Source organism: Mustela nigripes, chromosome 2, assembly GCF_022355385.1.
Source record: "Mustela nigripes isolate SB6536 chromosome 2, MUSNIG.SB6536, whole genome shotgun sequence".
Classification (NCBI taxonomy): Eukaryota; Metazoa; Chordata; class Mammalia; order Carnivora; family Mustelidae; genus Mustela; species Mustela nigripes.
Genome location: NC_081558.1, coordinates 1,201,004 through 1,222,859, shown reverse-complemented (window position 1 = coordinate 1,222,859; position 21,856 = coordinate 1,201,004). Strand labels below are relative to the sequence as shown.

The window sequence follows — 21,856 nt, the reverse complement described above, 5'->3', positions numbered from 1 at the left end:
CTGGCCTTTAAAGCTGTTCCCCCCAACCCACCCAGCTTGGGGGAGCGCACGGAATGAGCTCCTGCCCGCCTGACCCACGCCCTTTGGGGATGGGGCCCCGTGGATGCAGCTGGAAACCCCACGAGGTGGGGAGGCCTCAGGGTTTCTGCTGCAGGGGAGTGACCGGCCGCCCCGCGTGCCCTTAACCTTAGGACATGCACTCCAGCGTGCGTGGCTGTTGGTGATGAAGAAAGGATGGGGAAGGTGGGCGTGGGACCCCCAGAGGAGTCCGGGAAGGGTGTGGCGCGGCTGGAGCTCCCCGGATGGGCTCTGGTGGGAAGGTCAGCCTTGTGTGGTTTCTGGTGAGCTCTTCTGGGAGCAGGAGGGAGTTGTGGCCCGGGAGAGGACGGGCGAGGACAGCAGGGATCCTAGCCCTGCGCGGGTGGTGCCAGTGCCCAGCGGGGCGAGGGGGAGGGGAGGCCTGGGGACCAGAGGGGCTGGGCCTGCAGCAGGTGCAAGAGGGCGCTTTGGGCAGAGGGACAGCGGCTGCTTTGAAGGGGGGGCCTGGCTGTGGATGCAGCCTGCACGCGCTTGGTGGGGACCCTCGAAATAGCAGGTGCAGGTCCTCTGCCTGGGGGGGCTGGGGTGGCGGCTTGGTAGGGGAGGAGGGGTGGGCTGCAGTGGCGGGTCCCTGGACCCTGGCTCCAGCATCCTGGGGGAGGACAGGTGTGGCAGGGATGCGTCCAGGGCCGAGACACCTGGCGGTGGGGGGAGGCGGCTGGAGGCCCTGTGGGTCTGGGGTCTGCAGCGTGCGGGGACAGAGCCGTGGGAGGGGTGGGGTAGCCTGGGAGAGGTGTGTGGTGGGGAGCGGCGTGGTGCTGAGGAGTGGCTGTGAGGAGCCGCCCCGAGAGGGGTCTGGGCACAGGCGGGGCGGCAGGCACTCCCCTTCAGACCGGCCTCCCGCTGGACCGTGGCTTCGTGCACGGGCGGCCACACGGGTCCCGAGTCCCCAGGGAGCCTGGGCCCGAGACTCCCGGAGCCCGTGGGTTTGATTGCCAGCCAGGGTCCGGGTCCGGCTGACGGCACTTTTCTCGTCCCTGTGCCCTGGCATTGACGCCCCACTCTTTGGCCGCTACTGATAGAAGGTTCTAGTTCTTTTTCTTTCTTTTCAGCCTTTGGGTGGTGATTTTGGATGCGGGGGTGAAATTTGCCCGCAGTGATCATGTGGATCACTGCCCGGCGAGTGGCCCGGGGCGTTCTGGGCCTCGGTTTCCCTACCTGTGAACTGGGTCTGACAGCTGAGATGCCTCCACCCCGGGACTTCCAGGAGGACAGACTTGGTGACCCCACCAAGTGCTTATCGCAGGGCTCCAGGGTGAGCGTGAATAGAGGTGGGGACGGAATCCAGGGCGTGAGGTCAGCAGGCCGGGGGCCCTGTAGGGAGGGGCAGAGGCTCGGTACCCCGGGGCCCCACTGGCGTGTGCCGGGGCTCCCCACCTGGGCCCAGATCCTAGGAGGTGATGGTAGCCTCATTGTGGGGAAACCTGGCACACCCCCCTGAGCCAGGGCAAGGTCAACTTGAGCGTGATGGTGAGCGTCCGTCAGGGACTCCGGGTGGATCAGGCCAGAAGGGCACCTCGCCTCTGTGTTCTTCCCCAGCGTTGTGGGTTGAATGGTGGCCCCCGAAAAGGCGTGTCCACACCCCAGTGCCTGGTACCTGTCAATGGGACCATATTTGGAAAAAGGGTCTTTGCAGATGTGGTGAAGTTCAGGGTGTCAGAGGTCACCCTGGACTGTCTGGTGGGCTCCAAACCCAGTGACAGGTGTCCTGGGAGACAGAGGAGAAGCCCCCGACCACCACAGAGGCAGGCACTGGAGCCCTGGGGCCCCCCGCGGCTGGAGGAGGCAGGCAGGACCCTCCCCTGCAGCCTTCCGAGGGCCCTGCCGCCCCTGCACCGGCGACTTCTGGCCTTCAGGACTGGGGGACGGTGGGATTCTGTTGTCGAGAGCCGCCCAGCACGTGGGAGACCGGGGTCTCCAGGCTGACCCCAGGACAGCCCCCAACAGACTCAGATCAGGCTCACGCGGTGGGACGCCTGGCCAGGCGTCCTGGAGACTGTCAAGGTCAGGAGAAGCAAGGAAAGGTGGAGATCTTGCCGCACGCTAGGGGTGCCTAAGGGGGTGGCCAGACGCCATGTGGGTCGCTGGTGGTGTCCTGCCACAGAGGGCAGGTTCGTGCCCCTGCTGAGCCCACGGCAGAAGGCAGACTGGGGGAGGGGCTTGTGCCAACCACGAGGAAGGCCCCTCGGGCTGGCCCACCCCCTGCCCCAGGCTCTGGCGGGCATGGGCTGACCGGGGGTGGGGGACAGCAGGGCCCTGGGCCCTCGTCTGGGGGCTCTGCTTGGCCTTCACCCTGTCCCTCACGTGTACATACAGTAGATGCATTCAGTAGGTGCTCAGTCACTGCAGGGCTGCTGACCTGCCCGAGTCAGAGGTCTCGTCGCTGCGGAAGCCCTGGGTGTCTCCTACTCCCGCAGTCGGTGGCTCCGATGCCCCAATTCCTCCCGTCGTGAAGAACGGAGCCCTGCAGGGGGTGCCCACGGGGAGCGGTGTGTGGGGTCCCAGGGCATCGACTGTTCTGCTCCCAGATCTTGGCAATGACTGGCCGTACCGTTTGTTTGGGGCACTGCCGAGGCCCTTGTCCTTTATCGAGACTCTGGGCTGGTCTCCCCCTGACGCTGACCCTTCTGTCGCTGATCCCGGCCGCGGCCCGTCCCCCCCCCCCCACCCCCCCCCCCCCCCCCCCCCCCCGGCAGACAGTCACGGACGCGAGGCGCCGGTGGGATGCACCCCTGGGCCGCCGACACTCCGGCCCCGGCGCCGGCAAACTGCGGTGAACGGCCACATGGCCTCCGTCTCAGGTGCTTGGTCTGCCCGGCGGGACAGGGCGGTGCGGGCAGCGCCATCCGTGAACGGGCGCGGCCGTGTTCCGAGAAAACTTCATTTGCAGAAACGAGCGGTGGGCCGGTCTGCCGGCCGCGGGCCGACTCCTGGTCCCTTGGGTTTTCAGCTGCCGAAGGAGCTCGCGGCGAGGCCGGGTGCACCGGCCGCACCAGGCTGGGGAGCGCGACGGTCAGGCTGGGCGCGTCTGGGCACGGGAGCCCTCTCCGCTGGCTCAGGCCGTTGTCCGGGTTCGCGGGACGGCTGCGTGGTTTTCCACAACGGCTTTTGCACATTTATTGCCGATTTTTGTTCACTTTTTTTTTCTCTGTCATGAATAATCTTCGTTATATTTTTCCAGCTGGTTCTTGCTGGGAATCATGTTTATTTCTGTCTGATTTGAGCGATGTCTGTCCGAGGCCTTGTTCCTGCTAATCGTCGGGCGGATTCTGTGGTCTGGCACCGCCGATAGGTTTTCCGGTGGTGACGGGCGCCCGGAGTCCCACTGTCCCGCGCCAGCTGCCCGTGGCCGCCGAGCCTTTGAAATTCAGTTGTCGCAATGGAGGGATTGAATCTTTAATTTCTTAAAAAGATTTAATTTGTTTGTTTGAGAGAGAGAATGAGCACGAGCAGGGGCAGGAGAGGCAGACTCGCCGCTGAGCAGGGAGCCCGACGTGGGGCTGGATGCCAGGACCCAGGGTCATGGCCTGAGCCGGAGGCAGAGGCTTCACCCACCAAGCCCGTAGGTGCCCCAGCGAAATCTTCAGATTTAAAAAAAAAAGGTTTTGGGGGATTTCTCTACGCTGTTGTTTTCAGTACACTGAACCCTTGAGTCATGGTGGGGCTGGGGCTCTGGCCTGCTCCTGGCCAGAAATCCACGTGTCACTGTCCACCCTCCAAACCGCCCCTGCTGGTAGCCTAGTGGGGGCCACAGGCTGTGCGACGCCCGAGCGGACGCTTTGTCTGCCATGAGCCGTGCTCTGAGGATCGGGAGGAGAGACGACGTTGGCAGCCCCAGCAGCGCTGGCCCAGGGACACCCGCCTGGGCGTGGGCCCCTGTTGGAGGCACAGCGACAACTCTGTTACCTGTTCTCAGGTTTAATTTTATTTGTTTATTTATGGACGGCAGAGGGAGAGCCCCCAGCAGGCTCCTCGCTCCTGTGCAGCCCGAGGTGGGGCTCGATCATGACCCTGGACGGGAGCCGAAATCAGCCCGAGGCTTAACCGGCGGAGCCCCCAGTGCTCCAGCTCAGTACGGGTGTGGCCGGGGTAACTCCGCAGCTACTGAATTCCGTGCAGGGGCAGATGGCGCCGCGTCCATGCCGCGGGCCGCGTCCATGCCGCGGGCGTCCAGCTGCCCTGGCTTCTGCGCGGCCGGGCGCGAGGCTGTGGGTGGAGACCCAGGTTCTTAACTCCGGGGTGGACCTGGGAGCAGACAGCTGGGCCTCGGGGGGAGCCCTGACGTTCGACAGTTGGAGAAAGCGCCAGCCTGGGGCTCCCCGGGGGTCTCCGCTGTTCCACTTGGGGATCCCCGGGTCGTGGATCGATCCCCGACAGGCTCCCTGCTGGGCGAAGTCTGCTTGTGGGGCTCCCTCTGCCGCCCCTGCTGTGTGCGCGCTCTCTTGAATAACTTAGATCTTTCGTAGAGAAGGAAAGCGCCGGCCTGCTTCCCGGCGCCGCACCGTCTGCCCCCGTGATCTCGGCCTGGTGGCTCTGTGGCTCCCTCCGGTCTGCGGGGGCGCCGGGGGTCACCGTGGCTTCCCTTCAGGGAGGGGTTCGCAGGGGCTCCCCTGTGCTTGTGCGTGTCCGCAGCGGCTCCTTCTCCGTCTGAGCTGCCCTCGTTTGTTGGTGTAAAACCGTTCCGAACTTCATCTTCTCGAGGGTCCACAGCGACTGCCCACCTGGCCGCTGAGTCCCACGGCTTGCGTCTCCTCCGGGGGCGGCGGGCTCGCGAGGTCCGCCCTCCCCATGTGCACCTGTTTCTCGCCTTGGGTTGGGTACGCTCCGCGCTCGCTGGACGCCGGGGATGGGCGCTCCCCTCGCAGAGTCCCGGGCTTGGCATCATGGACTCGCGGCCCTTGGTCCTGGCGGCGCCCGTCGTCCCCGTGGCGGGTGGTGGTCTCCCCCAGGCCGGCCGGGGGCCCTGCTCGGCGGCTGTGGCGGCCGTCCTCCGCCCGTGCCTTGCTTCTGGTGCTGCTCTGTTCCCAGCGCGTGGCCCTTTCTCGGCGTTGCTGTGGCTGTGGTCATCGGACTCGTGTTTGGAGAGCGCGCCCTGGCTGCTGCCAGCCCCGCCGTGTGCCCGACGCACGACCGTGGCGTGTGCACGTGGAGGCCCCCAGATACGCTTCGGTCAGGCCAGCCATACCGCAGTCTGCGCGCCGCTCCGCCAGCCTCCTAGAGCAGCCTGAAGGTCCGTCCGGTTGTCTCTCCGTCAGCGCTCGTGGTCTCCGGCGAGAGCCTCATCGGGACGCCCATTGTGCGGGCCTCCTGCGGCTCTGCCTGTGGCCTGTGCCTGCCTCACCCGCAGCCCCTCCCGCTGCGTCCCAGGGCTGCTGGCCAGGAGCACTGTCCACTCTAGGGGCTCTCCCCGGGGGACACTGAGGCTCTGTACACACCCCGTGTCTTCTCCGTGCTGCCCACTGGCTGTCGCGTTGGGGGACGAGGAAGCCCACCGGGTGCCGGGCGGTGGTTTTCCGTGTTCGTGAGCCGGACTTCTAAAGGGAGAGCTGTCCCCTCTTCCTGGCCGCTCCCTCGGTTCTGTGCTTGATCTGTCTTTGTGGACGTGGATACGCGCTGTGTCCCGCACACGTACTCTGTTGAGGCTCACGGCGCCCCAGATTTGGCCGTCCCACAACCCCCGCTCCGTGACCCTGTCCCATGTCCTTGTCCCGCTCGGAGCCTTTCTCTGCTTCCTGTCCCCACGAGACACTCTGAGTGCGTCTCGTACTTTCCCTGCTCCGGCCCTGGAATCCACCACGTCTCCAAGGAGCTGGTCCCGTTTGTCGACACCGAGCTCCGGGCGCTGGGCGTCCCCTCGCCGCCAGGGTGTCCGAGCGTGGAGCCCTTCCCAGTGGATGAGCTGCACCCCCGACCTGTGTGTGCGTCCACCTGCCCAAAGCACAGGGTGACCCAGTGCCCCAGGTCAGCACCCCAGAATCCGTCCCTCCACCGCACCTGTTGCCCCTTTATCCTCGGAGGAGAACCTGGCACACCCCTTCCATGACAAGCCTGCTTCGTGGCACAACCCCAGGACCCGCGGCTCTGCTCAGGAGCGAGACAGGACGCGCAGGGGTGCGGCCCTTCCGGAGGCCCGGCTCCTTAAGCAGCGCCTTGCCTTTGTGTGCGGCTCTCTTGGCCTGCACCCCCTTTCCCAAAACAGGGGTTCTCACGCCATCCGGGGGTCTTGTCCGTGTTCCGTCTTCTTTAAAGCTTTTCAATTGGGGTAGAACGCGCACAACACGAGGTCACCACCTGACCGTCTGTGCACAGCTCCGCGGCGGGAAGCACACACCCCCACCCTCCGGCTCCAGAACTTTCCATCTCCCCCACGGAGGAGACTCTGTCCCCACGAAGCACGGACTCCCCAGCCCTGCCCCAGCCCCCGCTCCCACCCTCTCCTGTCTGTGCGGACGGGACTCCTCTGGAGCCCTCCTGGGAGTGGGGACCTGCGGGACGGGTCCTTCTGGGTCAGGCTGCTCTCGCTGAGCCCCGTGTCCTCGGGTCCCTCCGCGTCATGGCAGGGGTCAGGGTCCCTCCCTTCCTGAGGCTGGACCGTGTTCCCGTGTGGGGACGGGCCGCGCTGCGTGTGTCCTTCACACACTGAGGACACTGGGGCGCTTCCCCTTCTGGCCGCTGTGACCCACGCTCTGTGAACACAGGTGTGCAGCGTGTGTGGACACGTGTGCGGCAGGCGTGAAGCTGCTGGGTCCCGTGGTAGCTTGTGTCCAGCCCGCAGAGGGCCCACTGGACCGTCTCCACAGTGACCCTGTGACCCGCACGTCCCCGCGTCGGTGTCTCATCTTGCCGCGGTCCGCGTGGTTCACCCCCCCCCCCCGTCTCCGTGGGCCGCGGGGGCGTCCCCCGGGGGGGGCAGATTGGCGCTTGGAGAAGGAATGCCGGTGCGGTGACGAGGGGCTGGAGGCGCGAAGGCGTCTGAGCCCGGGGACGGGAGACCCGGTGACCTCTCTAGGGCGCGTCTTGTGGCCATGCCTGCTGGAAGGGCGCGTGAGGTCCGGGGCCACAGGTGTCCGGCACGCAGCGTGGACACACGAGGTGCCGTCCGGGCCTCTCGCTGCGGCGCCCGACCGTCTCCCGGCCGGGACTGAGGTGCTTGTGTACAGCTGGGACATGGGAGCAGGAAGGCGCTCGGTTACAGGGCGCGGGAGCGCAGGGAGAGCCGGAGCCGCTGCCGTCGGGGACGTGTCCGAGGCCAGCAGCTGCGGAAGCCAAGCCTGCAGGCTGCGGGACCACAGACGTGTTTCCTGTCCGCGTCCTGGGAGCCAGACATCCGAGGTCACGGTGTGACGAGGAGGTCCCTCCTGCCTCTCCTAGCTCCGGGGGTGTCCGGGTGTCCCCAGGCTCGTGGCTGCGCCCCTCCCATGTCTGCCTCTCACCACGGGGCTTCTCCCAGAATCTGTGTCCCAAAGTCCCCCTTACAAGGACTAGGTGTGGGACGAGGGCAACCCTGCCCCCCTGTGACCTCATGCGAACCAGTCACGTCCACCAAGACGATTTCCAAGTGAGGTCCCGTTCCCGCTTTCTGGGGGACGTGACTTTTGAGCAAGGCTGTTCTCCCCCGTAGACTCGGTTTCGCGTCCGGTCCTCTGTCTCGGGTCCGGTCTCTGGATGGGCTCAAGCCCCGTGCCGCGTGGTGGCCCCTACGAGGGCCTGGGAGGTGTGGCCCAGGGTGGAGGGGACGGTAGGAGCTGGGGAAGGAGGTCCTTCTCCCCGTGAAGAGTCGGGGGCTGCCCGGCCTGGGACTCGGGGGGGTCTGTGGGCAGGCAGAGGCTGGAAGGGGGGTGTGGGGGCCACTCTGAGCCCCGCATGCGTCCCGATGGGGGCCCCAGGACTGGGTGTGGTGCGGGGGCCTTGGGGGCCTTGTGGGCCGGGGGCAGGCGCTCTGCGGCCGATGGGTGGTGGGGTGAGCCCTGGATGCTGGGAGTGGACAGCACAGAGCGGCGGCCCCGTGGACGGCTCCGGCTGGGGGTCACAGCTTGGAGGACGGCGGGGTGCCACGCTGCTTGTCCTCAGCCAGTGGGCCTTCCGGTCTTTATGCTGAGAAGTCGCAGGCAGGTGGGTCCCCTGTGGTCACGTCACACTGGATGAGCCCTTTGGCCTCACAGCTCCCGCCTCCTAACGCCGCCCCTGCGTTGCGCGCCCTCCCCTGCAGCCTCAGCTCCACTCCCCTGCCCCTGCCAGCCTTCCTGGACCCTCGCAACCACCCCAGCCTGCGTGCGTCCAGCCCCACAGTCAGGCTGTCCGTGCACCAAACCTGTACGTGCCTCCCTCCAAGACGGCCGGGACCCTAGTGCCCACAGCCCGAGTGGGGGTGTGGGGGGGGTGGACACGGAGACACTGACAGCCCGAGTGGGGGCGGGGGACGGGCGCACAGGGGGACAGAGCCTCAGGGCATGGGCTGCATAGCCTCCTTCCTCCGCCTCTCCGTTCCGGAAGCGTCTGCTCCCGCAGCAGCTCCTGTGGGGACAGCCGGGCCCCCGACAGCCCAGACTCGGGTGACGGGCAGAGGCAGAGCGGTGTGGAGCGTAACCGGGCTCTTCTGTGCCGCCAGGTTTGTGCTGGCCGTGGGCAGCGCCGTCTTCGACGCCATGTTCAACGGCGGCATGGCCACCACGTCCACCGAGATCGAGCTGCCCGACGTGGAGCCCGCCGCCTTCCTGGCGCTGCTCAAGTAAGACTCCCGGACCCTTCCCGGCGGGGTGCGGGCGGGGCAGCGCCGAGACCCCCGACGACCGCGCCCCAGAGCCCCCTTCCGTGCGTGGAGGGGCCTGGTCTGGGCGTGTCACACGCGTGGCCACACACACCGCGGGGCCTCCTGCGTCTGGTCCCTTCCCTGCGCGTCGTGGGCTCCGGGGCCGTCCCCGGGGCTGCCTCCACGTCCCCGTTCTCACGCCCGGCAGTCAGCAGGGTTTGTGGAAAAGCAAGATAACGGGAGAACCTTCCATCCGCCTCCAGTTGGCTCTGTGAGCCTGGAGCTCCCTCTCCACGGCGTCCACCTTGGAGCCCTGAGTGCTGGGTGCGGGATCATGACCTTCGCGGAAGGCAGAGGCTTTACCTGCTGAGCCCCCCAGGAGCCCCTAGGGCACCTTTTTAAATGCAGTTCGTCTTCTCTCTGCGAGTGTGAAGAGAGCACAGAGTCTCACGGGAAATCCGGGGCGGGGAAGGAGCAGGAAAGACTGGAAGTTCCAGCCAGTGTGAAGGACAGAGCACACGGCCCCCATCTGCTGTGTCCGAGCCCCGCGAGTGCTGGCCCAGCTCCAGCCCGCAGCCCGCAGCCCCTTGGGGCCACCCTTGCTCCCTCCCGGGTCCCTGGATGCCCCTTCATCCCTGACGGACACGGTTGGTCCTTCGCGGTCCCGGCGACTTCCCCACTGGCCAGCGGCACTGTGGGGAGCGATCTCGTGGATTTGTCATCGTGTAACTTCTCCGATTGCTCAGCCCGGGCCGGCGGGCTCGGTCTCTCCGTCTCCACCACTCCCCCCGCCGCTGGGAGTGTAGAAGCAGCTGTGGGGGGGGTGCCGTGTGCCAATAAAACTTTATTTACAAATACAGGTGACACAACCATGGTGAGCTCTCACCCCGTACCTGGGTAACTATTATGAAAAACACAGAAAAACACGAGAGCTGACAAGAATTAATGGGGAGTGGGGGTTGGGACCCCCGTGCAGGCCCAGTGGGAATGTGAGACCTGGCTGTGTCCCCAGGAGACGCGCCAGAGGTCCCTCAGGAGGTTTCCACTTGGAGCCACCATGTGACCCAGCAGTTGAGCTGCGGGATGTCTGTGCGGAAACAGAGAGCAGGGACTCGAACGTGACCTGCGCACCCGTGTTCACAGCGCGAGTGTCCACCTGTGGGTGCAGGGGAGACACCACGTGTCTGTCCACACGCTAGAATGTTAACGCGGAGGGACCCCGAGGACACGGGTCAGCGAAAGTGGCCAGACCCACAAGGACCCGTCCTGCAGGACCCCACCCAGGAGGGCCCCAGAGGAGTCGTGTCCACACAGACAGGGCTGGGGCCAGGGCAGGGGGTGGGGAGTCCGTGCTTCAGGGGGACAGAGTCTCCGTGTGGGGGGATGGATGGTTCTGGACCCAGGGGGGTGGTTGCAGGACGGGGTGAGTGAGCTTCCCGCTGCTGAAACGTACACCTCAAAATGGCGCTGGGGTGGGAGGGGCCGTGCGGCCACCTGGGGCCACTGCTGGCCGGCGGGTCCAGGTGCCCTCAACCCCCCACTGCTGGCCTGGGGGCCGCTGGGCGCCTGCCCTCTTTGGTCCGGGGCTGACTCTGTGGGACCACAGCTGCTCGTGCATGGGGCTCTTCGGCTTCTGGCACATTCTTGGGGGACGGGGAGGGTGGCCGCACTCGGGCGCAGCCCCCCAGATCTGGCTCTTGGGGCTGCGTCCCTGTGCATCCGGCGGGCTTCGGCCAGTTCCGACCTCTCCACGCCTGAGCCTGCACCGCAGGCCGCACGTCCACGTTCAGAGTGCAGAAGTGGCCGCAAGGCCCGGGGCCCAAAGCTCTGGCCGCCCCAGGGCAGACCCCACCGCGGGGACCTCGGGCAGAGTCGGGGGGCTTCCGTGCTGGTGCTCCAGCATGGGGCCGGCCCCGGGGCCGGAGGGGCCGGACTGTGGGTACGTAGCCCCTGGCTGGTCCAGGCGGGTAAGGGTCTTGGGCAGGTCGTGTGTGCAGGTCACGGGGTGACGACAGCTGCTCGTTCCGGAAGGCTCCTGGGGCTGGAGCGCTGCTGCCCGCCCGTCTGACGGTCCTGGTGTCCTGTCTTAGGTTTCTGTACTCGGATGAGGTTCAGATCGGACCCGAGACGGTCATGACCACGCTGTACACGGCCAAGAAGTACGCGGTGCCCGCGCTCGAGGCCCACTGCGTGGAGTTCCTCAAGAAGAACCTGCGGGCGGACAACGCGTTCATGCTGCTGACGCAGGTGCGCGCGGCGCGGGGCGGGGTCGGGGGGGCTCCGGCGTGCGGGGCGCGGCGCGGGGCAGGTGAGGGCGCGGCGCGCGAGGGCGGGATGGGGGCGGGGCAGGTGAGGGTGATGGGACCCGGCGCCGAGGCTCCCGGGGCCGCGGGAAGCGGGTGCTCGGGAGAGGCCGCGGGTGTGCAGGGGAGAGGGAGGCCCGGGGAGGGCTCGGGTGCACGGGGGCTGGGGGCGCGAGGCCGGACCAGAAGGCCGGCGTGCGGGTGCCGTCCCGCGAAAGCCGGGGCGGGGACCAGGCGAGGCCGCGGGTGTGGGGTGGGGCGCGGCGCGGAGGGCGGCGGGAAGTACGGACGCGGGCGCAGGGGTTGGGCGAGGGCACGTGCGGGCGCGTTAGGGCGCGGATGCAGAGGGAGGCGGTGAGAACGCTGGTGCGCGGGGGCGGGGCCGGGCCCCTGAGACTGGGCGCGGGTGGGCTGCTGGGGGGCGGGGGCCGCTGGGACGGTGCCAGGACCTGGGTGGGCGGGGACGCTGGGACCAGGCGACACTAAGGCGCATGGGGCTGGGGGCGGCGAAGGCGCGGTCGGGGAGCAGGTGAGGAGGGAGGGGCGCGGGGGCGAGGCGCGGGGGGTGCGCGGGACGCGGGAGGGCTGGGCGCGAACGCAGGCGTGTGAGGGTGCGGGGAGGGCGCGGCTGGGGGGGGGACCTGAGTGTCCCTTAAATGTTGTGGCTGAAGGAGAGCTTCCCTAGGCTCATCCTGGCCTGGACCTTGCAGACAAGGTGCCTGGCCCGTGTTTGGCCAGATTTCCCAGCTGCCTTTTGATGCCCTTTTTCAGGGGTCAGGTGTGGGGAGAGGGGCTGTTACCATCATGAGAGTTTCTTGGGGCAGGTCCCTTTCAGGGTCTGTGGTCCCCGGCGTGGGGGTGTGGCTGGCGTGGCCACAGGGACTGGAGGCAGGGAAGGGCGTGGACCCAGGCGGGTAGGGGACAGGGCCGCCCCCTCCCTGGCGGGCCCGGGCTCAGCCTCGTGTGGGCTGTGGCAGGGCCAGAGCCAGGCCTGTCTGGTGGCACCGAGAGCCGTAGCGCTGTGGGTTGTGCCGACCAGGCCCCAGCAGGGAGAGCACGTACCGGGGGCAGGGCTGGTGCTGGGCAGGAGCTGGGACGTTTTTGGCTCCGGTTCCCGCACCCTGCGAGCAGGTTCCTGACGGAGCAGTCTTGGCTGGTCGAAGGGCAAGGCTTCCCTGTCCGCTGGCCGTGTGTGGCCCTCTCCCGGGCCTTCTGCCTTCCCTGGGGCCTGGCCCGCCCGCGGGCCCCATGTCTGCCTTGGAGGCACAGGCATCGTAGAGCCCGAGTCTCTGCGGCCCCGTGGCCGCGAGACGTGGAATTCAGGCCTGCGTCTGGGCCCGAGGGGCGTCCAGGGTTCCCGTGTCGGCCGTGCGCTGACGCCCGCCCTCTCGCCAGGCGCGACTCTTCGACGAGCCTCAGCTGGCCAGCCTGTGCCTGGAGAACATCGACAAGCACACGGCGGACGCCATCACCGCCGAGGGCTTCACCGACATCGACCTGGGTGAGGCCTGGTCGCCGGGGCCTGTGGCCGCAGGTCCGGGGAGGGCGGCGCGGGGACCCCCTGCCGAGCTGGTGCCTTCCCCCCACAGACACGCTGGTGGCGGTGCTGGAGCGGGACACCCTGGGCATCCGGGAGGTGCGCCTGTTCAGCGCCGTGGTCCGCTGGTCCGAGGCCGAGTGCCAGCGGCAGCAGCTGCCCGTGACGCCCGAGAACAAGCGCGAGGTGCTGGGCAAGGCCCTGGCGCTCATCCGCTTCCCGCTCATGACCATTGAGGAGTTCGCCGCAGGTAACGGGGAGGGGGCGGGGGCTGCTCGGCAGGAGCACGACCCCCCGGGTCCCCAGGTGTGACCCTGAGCCAGCTGTGGGAGCCGGGGTGGGGGGTGCTTCTCCACTGAGGACACCCTGGCCGGGTTCACGTGGACAGTGTGGCCCGCATGCCAATGTGTAAAGACCAACAGCCCCTGGACGGCACCCGCTGGGCATCTGGGCTCCCTCCCCCCACGTCCCGCGTGTCCATCCTGGACAAGCCTGCACTGGGCGGGAGGAGGCTGGGCTCACGCCGACGTGGAGGCAGCCCCACCGTGTGGACATGTGGGACACGGAGCTGCTGGCCTCCCCTCCGGGGCTGGCGGGTCCCGGGTGAGGCTTCCGGTCCCGGCCGCGCAGCTAGTGCCGATCACAGCCCCGGGTCTCCGTGTGCCCCACACCGTGCTTGGCTTGCCAGATGGAGCAGCTGCGGTGAACTGTTAGCGCGCGTGTCGCGCACGCGCGAGCCAGGACCGCCGTCTCCTGCGGAGTAGTGGTCTTGAACGTGGGGTTCAGGGCTGGCTGTGACGTCCGAGCCCGATTGCCCATCATCAAAGGCGTAGTGAGTGCCTCTCGTGTGCCAGGCACCAGCAGTCCGCGGTGACCAGGGGGGCCTGGGCGCTCTGGATGGCGCCAGGCTGTTGTCGGGTGGGGGTGGTCAGCCGGCCAGGCCTTGTCCCGTCCCCATACCTGCGGGAGCCTTGTGGGGGCTCCTCCTGCTGCAGCTTGGCTCACACCCCCAAAACTGCTCTCCTGGAGGTCCCCCTGCCCACCGGGCCGCTGGAACCCCTAGTGACAACCCCAGCTAGTGCCGCCCACTCCCCTGGGTGTGGGGTCTCGCTGCTTCCCGTATCTCTACCTCTTGTGAGGCCCCCCCAGGCCGCCCTGCTCTGCCTGATGCCTGTGGTCCCTGGGAATGATCTGTGTCTGCGCCCTGGGGTCGGGTCCAGCCTTCTGGCCCTTTGTTGCTCAGCGCGTTTTAGAGAAAGACGGCCCCTGCTTCTGTGTCCCACCGGAAAACAGGAGACCAGAGACAAGTCGGGAAACACCGTGCCCGGAGGCCCGACGGCCAAGCCCACCGTGGCCGCGGCCTGATGTTCTTTTCCTCCTGCATTTCCTACGCAGAGATTAAAGCGAACCGTGTCAACTCTGTTCATGTTGTTCCTTCCTTACTCCCCCAGAGCTGTCCCCACGGGTCCCAGGGCTGCGCGCAGGCCTGTCACCAGACCAAGGAGACCAGCCCCGAGGCCCGAGGCCCATGGATGGGACTGGGCCGGCTCGCCGCCCCCAACCCCTGTCGCTAGGTTGCCTGGCCCAAACCCCCGCCGGCTGGGGGAGACAGCGGAACCTCTTTAGCCTGGGCAGGGCGGCTGCGGCTCCCTGAACCAGGGCTGCCCCCCAGGGCGGCTGGTTGCCAGGCGACCCGGGGGCGGGAGGGGCTTGTGGCCCCGGGAGCCAGCGGATCGGAGGCCCCCGCAGATGCCAGGGCTGCCCGGACCCCCGGTGTCCTCACCTCTGAGGGCCCCCGCCCCCTGTGCCTGCAGGGCCCGCGCAGTCCGGCATCCTCGTGGATCGCGAGGTGGTCAGCCTCTTCCTGCACTTCACCGTCAACCCCAAGCCGCGCGTGGACTTCATCGACCGGCCACGCTGCTGCCTCCGCGGGAAGGAGTGCAGCATCAACCGCTTCCAGCAGGTGGAGAGCCGCTGGGGCTACAGCGGGACGAGCGACCGCATCAGGTGGGCCGGCGGGGGCGGGGCCGGCGGGCCGGGGGCGGGGCCGGCGGGGGACACGGCCGCAGCTTGGCACCTGCTCTGTTCACCGCCCAGGTTCTCGGTCAACAAGCGCATCTTCGTGGTTGGCTTTGGGCTCTACGGCTCCATCCACGGGCCCACGGATTACCAAGTGAACATCCAGGTGCCCACCCTGTGCCCCGCCCCCAGCAATCAGCCAACTCATGGGGACACAGGCCGACTCTGGGCCTCCGTGGGGTCTTGGGGGAGGCACGGGGCCTCCGTGGGGTCTTGGGGGAGGCACGGGGCGGGGGGCGGGGGCGTTGGTGAGCAGCGCCCGCTCCCCCCGCCCCCCCCAGATCATCCACACGGACAGCAACACTGTCCTGGGCCAGAACGACACGGGCTTCAGCTGTGACGGCTCTGCCAGCACCTTCCGAGTCATGTTCAAGGAGCCGGTGGAGGTGCTGCCCAACGTCAACTACACGGCCTGCGCCACGCTCAAGGTGTGCCCCTCCCAGACCCCAGACCCAGCCAGGGTCCTGACTCCCCACCCCCGTTGTGGGGCTCTAGGGTCATTGTGGTCATGGCCCCGGGCAGGGGGCTGCCACCCCGAGGCCTCCAGTAGGACCCACTCCCTTGGGAGGGGCCTTGCTGGGGCTCCGGGGTGCCTGACTGCCGGAACCCCATCCACCCCCAGGGCCCCGACTCCCACTACGGCACCAAGGGCCTGCGCAAGGTGACCCACGAGTCCCCCACCACGGGGGCCAAGACGTGCTTCACCTTCTGCTACGCGGCCGGGAACAACAACGGGACGTCCGTGGAGGACGGCCAGATCCCCGAGGTCATCTTCTACACCTAGGCCCCCAGGCCCCCAAAGTCACCTGAGGCCAGCAGGCTGCCCCCCGTCCCAGGCCGTGCCCCCGCGGCCCCCATGCTGTGGGCGCGCTCCCTGCCACGTTTCTGGGCGTCGGGAGAGGGTCACTCCCTGAGGGGAGCCTGGCTGCCTGCTCCGAGGAGCTGGGCAGGAGCTGGCAGGCCCTCCTGCGGGTGTCGGGAGGCAGGGCCGGCCTGGACCCGCCCTGAGTGGAGGGGCTGCCGGGTCCTGGGGCGTGGGAGCCCTGCACGCTGTCCCTGCAGCTCGGGGCTGCCTGACCAATGTCCTTCCCCCGGGCTTCGGCCAGGACCCCGTCTCATGTTTGTTCTGCCCCCACCCCCCCGCACACGGCAATGCATTCTGGGTTCTCATGCCTCGCGTGGGAGGCGTTCAGCAGGGGCGCCCCTAGTGCATCGGCTTGGGGTCTCGTGTTCCGGTCTGGTCACGGGATGCTCAGGCCACCCCGACTCCGGGCCCCAGCACACTGGCCTTGGTCCCCCCTTGAGGTCCTGCGGGCTGGCGCTCTGCCAGGCCCCCCGCAGCCGTCCCGCCCCTGCAGCCACGGGCGCAGACCACAGGCCCCGTCTGCCCGGGTGATGCCGTGGGTATGCGGTGGGTCCGCCGTGGCAGCCAGGTCCCCGGCTGGCCCACCCCCCACCCTGTACATAACGCAGCCCTGCCCCTCCCGCAGCCACCTCCGAGCAAGCACCCTGCGCAGAGGTGCGGGGGGGCGGAGCCCCGCCCCCAAACCCTGCTGCACCCCCACCACGTGTTCCCGCCCCGTGATTCCTTCTGGAAACTGTCTTCCCCAAAGCCATGGAAGGTGTGCCCTCCTCACACCGTACCCCCACATGATTTTTTTAAATAAAGGAAAGAAACGTAATGGCCCTGACCCGTGGGTTTCTTCCTGCCGGAGGCGGCCCGGGAGTCCAGCTGCTCCGAGAGCTGGCCCCTCTCTGCGGCCGCGTCCCCACCTGAAGACTGGGTGGCCCGGGGAAGGTTCTGCCCGTGTCTGGAATCACGGTCTCCTGACACAGATGTGCCTGCCCTCCCCATGCCCTCTGTCTTCTGCACGAACTTCTGGTCTGCCCATCGGGGGACCCCAGAGGGGCTCTGCCGGAGCACCCTGACCACGCCTTGTCGTCTCTGCCCTCTGGGCCCTGGAGCGGGGCGGCACACAATAGGTCCCTAGGCCGTGCCATGCAGTGCAGGCAACCTGACCTGGGTCCCTTGCTTGGCTCTGCCCCATGGGTGAGATGATCCCCAAGAACAGGCAGAAAGAGAAGGGCCCGAGAGCGAAGAATTTTCCAGAATGAATACATACATCGATCCCTGCATTTAAAGATCTCAGAAACTCCGAGATTTAAAAACCACACATACTCAAAAGTGCTAGAAACCAAAGGAAAAAACAGCAGGAGAGGGGCACCTCGGCTCAGCCGTTTAAGCGTCTCTTGGTTTTGGCTCAGGTCATGATCTTGGGGTTCTGCGATCGAATCCTGCGGCGGGCTCTGTGCTCAGTGCGGCGCCTGCCTGACATCGTCTCCCTGCCTTGGCCTGCCCCTAACGCGTCAGCAGGTGCTCTCACTCTGTAACGTGAATAAATCTTAAAAAAATGCACACAAAAGAGCTACCAAACTAGAAAATGCGCCCTTCAAAATTGAAAGACAAATGAACTCAAACAGCAAAACGGGACCAAAACTCTGTCAATTATGTTAGACACACACAGATCTCCACGGCGGAAGGCGGTCAGGCTGGGTAGGAAACCGAAACTGAACTAGTTCCTGATTCCAAGAGTCTCACTTAAATTACAAAGAAATAGAAAAACTGAAGATAAAAGGTAGTCAGTTTCACTACACAGACCCCGACCTTGCCAGAAAGACGGCAAAGACCTGAGGGCAGCAAGTGGCCCCGGAAGCGAAGCCCATCGCGCAGCGACGGGGGGTCCGCGCCGCAGGGAGGAGAGGCTGCGGGTGCGCGCACGCGTGCGCGCGCGGAATAGATGCGGAGACGGAGACGCAGTCAGCAGAGCCCGACGGGAGGCTCTAACACCGACGCGCCGCATCGGCGAGCAGGACGGCACCGGCCGGCACCGAGGGAGGCTGCCCTCCCACGGCAGGGCAGTCGGACTGGAAACCAATCCAGGGCGATCAAAGCTTGTTTCCATAAACACAGGCTAAAAAGCCATATGGGAGTGAAATATTCTGAACTGAAGGATACTCTGATCATACTAGAGCAAAATCGTAAGATCCCGTCAAAGTGGACTTGGGGAAATTTATATTGTATGCACAGGTAGAAAAACCAAAGGTCTAAGTTTTCATCTTAAGAAACTAGAAAGTGAACAGCAAACTTGATCCCCAAAGTGGGAAACAATATGCTGAGACCAAAATTGAAGCAGAAAACGTGAAATACCAACAAAACCATTAGCTGGTTTCTTGCTGGAATCCTAGCAAAACCCAAAAACTTTCTTTTTTTTTTAAACACAAAAATCCAAGAGCAACGTCCAGACTGAGGAGGAGACAGCACTTCGCACCCCACAGATCGGGAGGACACAGCACGAGGGGTGTTCTGGTTCGGGTACGGACCGTCTGCACGCCCGCATCCCGTGCGGCCTCACGGGCGCCACGGAAACGAAGCGTCCTGCGTGGAAGACGGAAGAACGCGTGTGCAGCGCACGGCATCAGCCCCGTCTCCTTTCAAAGGGAAAGTTCTGCCATTTGCAGCAGCGCGTGGCCTCACTCACGCAGAGGCTGTGCGCGGCCCTCCGTGTGACGTCTGAACTACAGCCGCTCCCGTGGGATCAGGCCGGGCAACGGGGCAGAGGCCGGTCGGCGTGCGTCTGAGAAGATCTGCGCGCTCTCGGGGCGCACCGTGCAGCCCAGTGACGACAGCGCAGGCCGGCAGAGCTACTACAAGGGGCCCCGTGTCCTCGCCATGCACACACCGTCAACTCTGGGAGCTGAGGGGTGTGTCAGTCACCCTGGCCCGGGGTTGGGGGTGGGGGGCGCTGCGCATCAACGTCCTCTTGTCTGCACGCCATCGGGTCACAGCGGACAGCCTGAAGTTAAAGCTGGAAGAAAACCTATGAAAGGCACACGGATGCCGAGAAACCTAGAGGGGCTGGGTTTCAGGAAGAGACACTGCCCGGCAGGCAGAGGCCAGCAACTGACCCCCCAGAAGCATGTGCTGAGCTGGGCACGCCATGGGCAGGGCACACTCTGCCCGAGAGAAGCCAGCTGGGGCTGGCATCTGTGCGCCAGCAGAACCAACCAGAACCTGGAGGAGCTTGGAAAATGGCGGGTTTTCTCCCACGGGACTGTGCTTAGTGCTGGGCGGGTGGGGTGGAAATCTGCGGTCTCTCCCTGCCTGGAAATCACAGTCTGCGAGAGAGGCCGGCAATAAAAACAAGCTCAAGACATGAACAAAGTTCAAGACCTGTGAACTGGAGGTGAGCCAAAGCCCAAGTGGAAACGCAGCCTGATGAGCCCGGCCAAGGCCTCATCCAGGCCGGCAGTCTGGGAAGGAGCGGCCCCCGGCTCTGCGGTGCTCGAGCACAGTGTCTGTGACACAAAACAATTCTGAAACGTGGAGGAGAAAAATGAAATCTATAATCAAGAGGGAAAAACCACCACAGCCTGCAGAAGCGGACCTACAGGGGCCCCGAATGTTGAAACGAGAGGTCAGGGGGGCCTGGGGGGCTCAGTGGGTTAAAGCCTCTGCCTTTGGCTGAGGTCATGATCTCAGGGTCCTGGGATCGAGTCCCGAATCCGGCTGTCTGCTCGGCGGGGAGCCTGCCCCCTCACCCACCCACTCCTGCCTGCCTGCCTACTTGTGATCTCTGTCAAATAAATAAATAAAATCTTAAAAAAAAAAAAAAAAAAAAAAGAATATATTGGGGGCGCCTGGGTGGCTCTGTCGGTTAGGCGTCTGCCTTCGGCTTGGGTCATTCACGATCCCAGGGTCCTGGGATGGAGCCCCATGTTGGGCGCTCTGCTCAGCGGGGAGCCTGCTTCTCCCTCTGCCTGCCGCTGCGCCTGCTGTACTCTGTCATGTAAACAAAATCGTAAAACAGAACAATTAATAAATTGGATAGCTTAAGAACACACGAAGCACGACAAACAAGTCAGGACTAGTAAATCCGAAGACATGTCAAATGACCCAAACTGGAAGCACAGAGGAGGAGGAGGAGGAAACCGTAAAACAGAACCGCGCGTGTCAGAGCGCGCTGGGGTCAGGGAAGAACACTGGAAACCTGGGGTGAGGCCCTGGGAAAGCGCGCTCGCTGACAGCAGGACACCGGCCGGAGCTGACGCAACACACAGACCCCCAGATCTCCGGAGCCGGCAAGCCCTGCGGGACGAAGACAGAGACAACCACGTGCCACGGCCATGCGGCTCACACGCGCTGCTGCAGGCGGCCAAAGAGGTGCAGGAGTTGGAAGGAGCAGCGGTGACTCACATCAGCACCAGCCGAACGACATCTGTGAAATGCTGGAGGCAAAAAAAACAAAATGCCCCCACAAAAAACTGAACCCACCTGCCCACCCGAAATCTCATTCCCAACAGCCATCTCTAAGGCAGGCAGCATGTTCTCAGGCGGACAAATGTTGAGACTTTGTTGCAGAAACCCACACTCCCAACACCTTTAAACGCAGCTCCCCAGGCGGGAAGGAGAGGCGGAGCCCGGGCCCCCTGGCGTGCGGCGGAGGCAGCACGCACACGCGCGCACGGAACGCACACACATAAGCGTGTACTCACAATTACATAACGGAAATATACCAGGGACCAGGACCCAGTGACTCTGCTCAGAAACACACAGCAGATACCGCACCGGAGGACCGGAGGAGGGTGAGCGGGACCGGGCCCCACGGTGCAGCCAGCAGCGCCTGCGCGACCCGCCGGCTCCATCCCCGGGGCCACAGGCTCTGACCCGACAGCCCAGGGCGCCGGCGGCAGGTCACCCAGACCAGCGGCGCCACTGAAATTGTCGCCTGGCCAGGAGATGCCTGGTCGGTGGCTGTTCTCTGCGTCCCCCGGGCGCCCGTTCAGTGTGGGCTTGGCGATGTCTCTCCAGCTGGAATGTTCTCTCCAGCAGAGGCTCTCCAGGTCACTCCCACGTGCTTCTTCAAAGGCTCTGCCGACGCGGCGCTCCCTGGCGGCCCGGTCTTCCTCCCGGCGCACCTCGCGCTCCCTGTCCCGCTTCCAGGCCCTTCCGTGGACGCCCGGCCCCGCGGACTCTTCCTCGTTCCTGAAGTCTTCTTCCCCCTCCATTTCCTTCTGAATTCAAGCTGTTTCCGCTCCTAGTTTTGTCCATTTCCGTCTTCAGTTTTTTTTTTTTTTTTTTTTTTTTTTTAAGATTTTTTTTTTTTTTTTTTGATAGAGACAGTGAGAGAGAGCATGAGCGAGGAGAAGGTCAGAGAGAGAAGCAGACTCCCCATGGAGCTGGGAGCCCGATGCGGGACTCGATCCCGGGACTCCGGGATCATGACCTGAGCCGAAGGCAGTCGTCCAACCAACTGAGCCACCCAGGCGTCCCTCCGTCTTCAGTTTTTGAATTTCTGATCCAAGATGACTTTTCGCAGAAGTCTTCGAATGCGGTCGGGAGTGTCTCGCTGTCTTCACCGGCGTCGAAGTCACCTGTCCGGGGAGGCTGGGAGTCCCCTGGCCGAGCTCCCTGGTCTGCAGTGGACAGGGTCACGTCCTGGTTTCGCTAAGATTCATTCCCTTTGCTTTCGGCCATATCACTCCAAGACCCTTCACAAGGGCATTAGCCCAGCAGGGGGAGACCCCCCAACATGAGCTCACCGACCCTCATCACATCTAAAGATTCCGTCCCCAACAACGTCCCGGGCCACGGCGGGGTCAACCTGGTGAGCGCTGGGTGAACACGGGCAGCCCAGCAGCCACCGAGACCTTGTCCCTCTGTGCCGCATTCAAGGCACCACGAGAGGCTGTCCCGGGCCCCCACTTTGTCAGGCGTGTGGGGACCCCGTGCGACTGCCCCAGCCCCGCCACTTCTGCAAGCAGCCGCTTTGCCGGGGTTTCTGACATGTTGGTGTGAAGCCAGGCCCAGGGAGACCCGGCCCGTACCTGTCCTCCACGCTCATCCCGACGAGGGCAACAGCAGCATCCCCAGCCCGCAAACACAGCCTTGCCCAGCTCTGGCACTAACTGGAGCTCTGACGCCGTCCTGGGAGCAGGGGGTCGCGCCCCGGGCCTGCCCCTCCTAGGGACGGGTGCACCTGTGCTGCCTCAGCCAAGCCTCTTGCAAACACCGCACGCCACACTCAGGAC

The 21,856-nt window shown here is 65.5% G+C and overlaps 1 protein-coding gene and 1 long non-coding RNA gene across 5 annotated transcripts; both read left to right on the top strand.

Annotated features, from left to right (window-relative positions):
• The first annotated feature begins 219 nt into the window (after positions 1-219).
• BTBD2 (BTB domain containing 2) lies at positions 220-16,449 on the top strand. Of its 4 annotated transcripts, XM_059388545.1 has the most exons (10): positions 8,053-8,211; positions 8,309-8,412; positions 8,708-8,827; positions 10,939-11,095; positions 12,547-12,652; positions 12,741-12,938; positions 14,503-14,695; positions 14,786-14,873; positions 15,049-15,195; positions 15,390-16,449. In XM_059388545.1, exons 1-10 carry the CDS (start codon positions 8,071-8,073, stop codon positions 15,549-15,551), a joined length of 1,416 nt encoding a protein of 471 aa, XP_059244528.1. In that variant the 5' UTR covers positions 8,053-8,070; the 3' UTR covers positions 15,552-16,449. The 4 variants fall into 4 exon arrangements, with proteins under 4 accessions (XP_059244530.1, XP_059244529.1, XP_059244528.1 ...); XM_059388547.1 differs by lacking the exons at positions 8,053-8,211; positions 8,309-8,412 and adding an exon at positions 220-320; XM_059388546.1 differs by lacking the exons at positions 8,053-8,211; positions 8,309-8,412 and adding an exon at positions 220-341.
• Positions 12,945-14,105, top strand: LOC132010739 (uncharacterized). Its single transcript, XR_009402277.1, has 2 exons — positions 12,945-13,520; positions 13,838-14,105. It is a non-coding gene; the product is annotated as an uncharacterized LOC132010739 (long non-coding RNA).
• Positions 16,450-21,856: the final 5,407 nt, after the last annotated feature.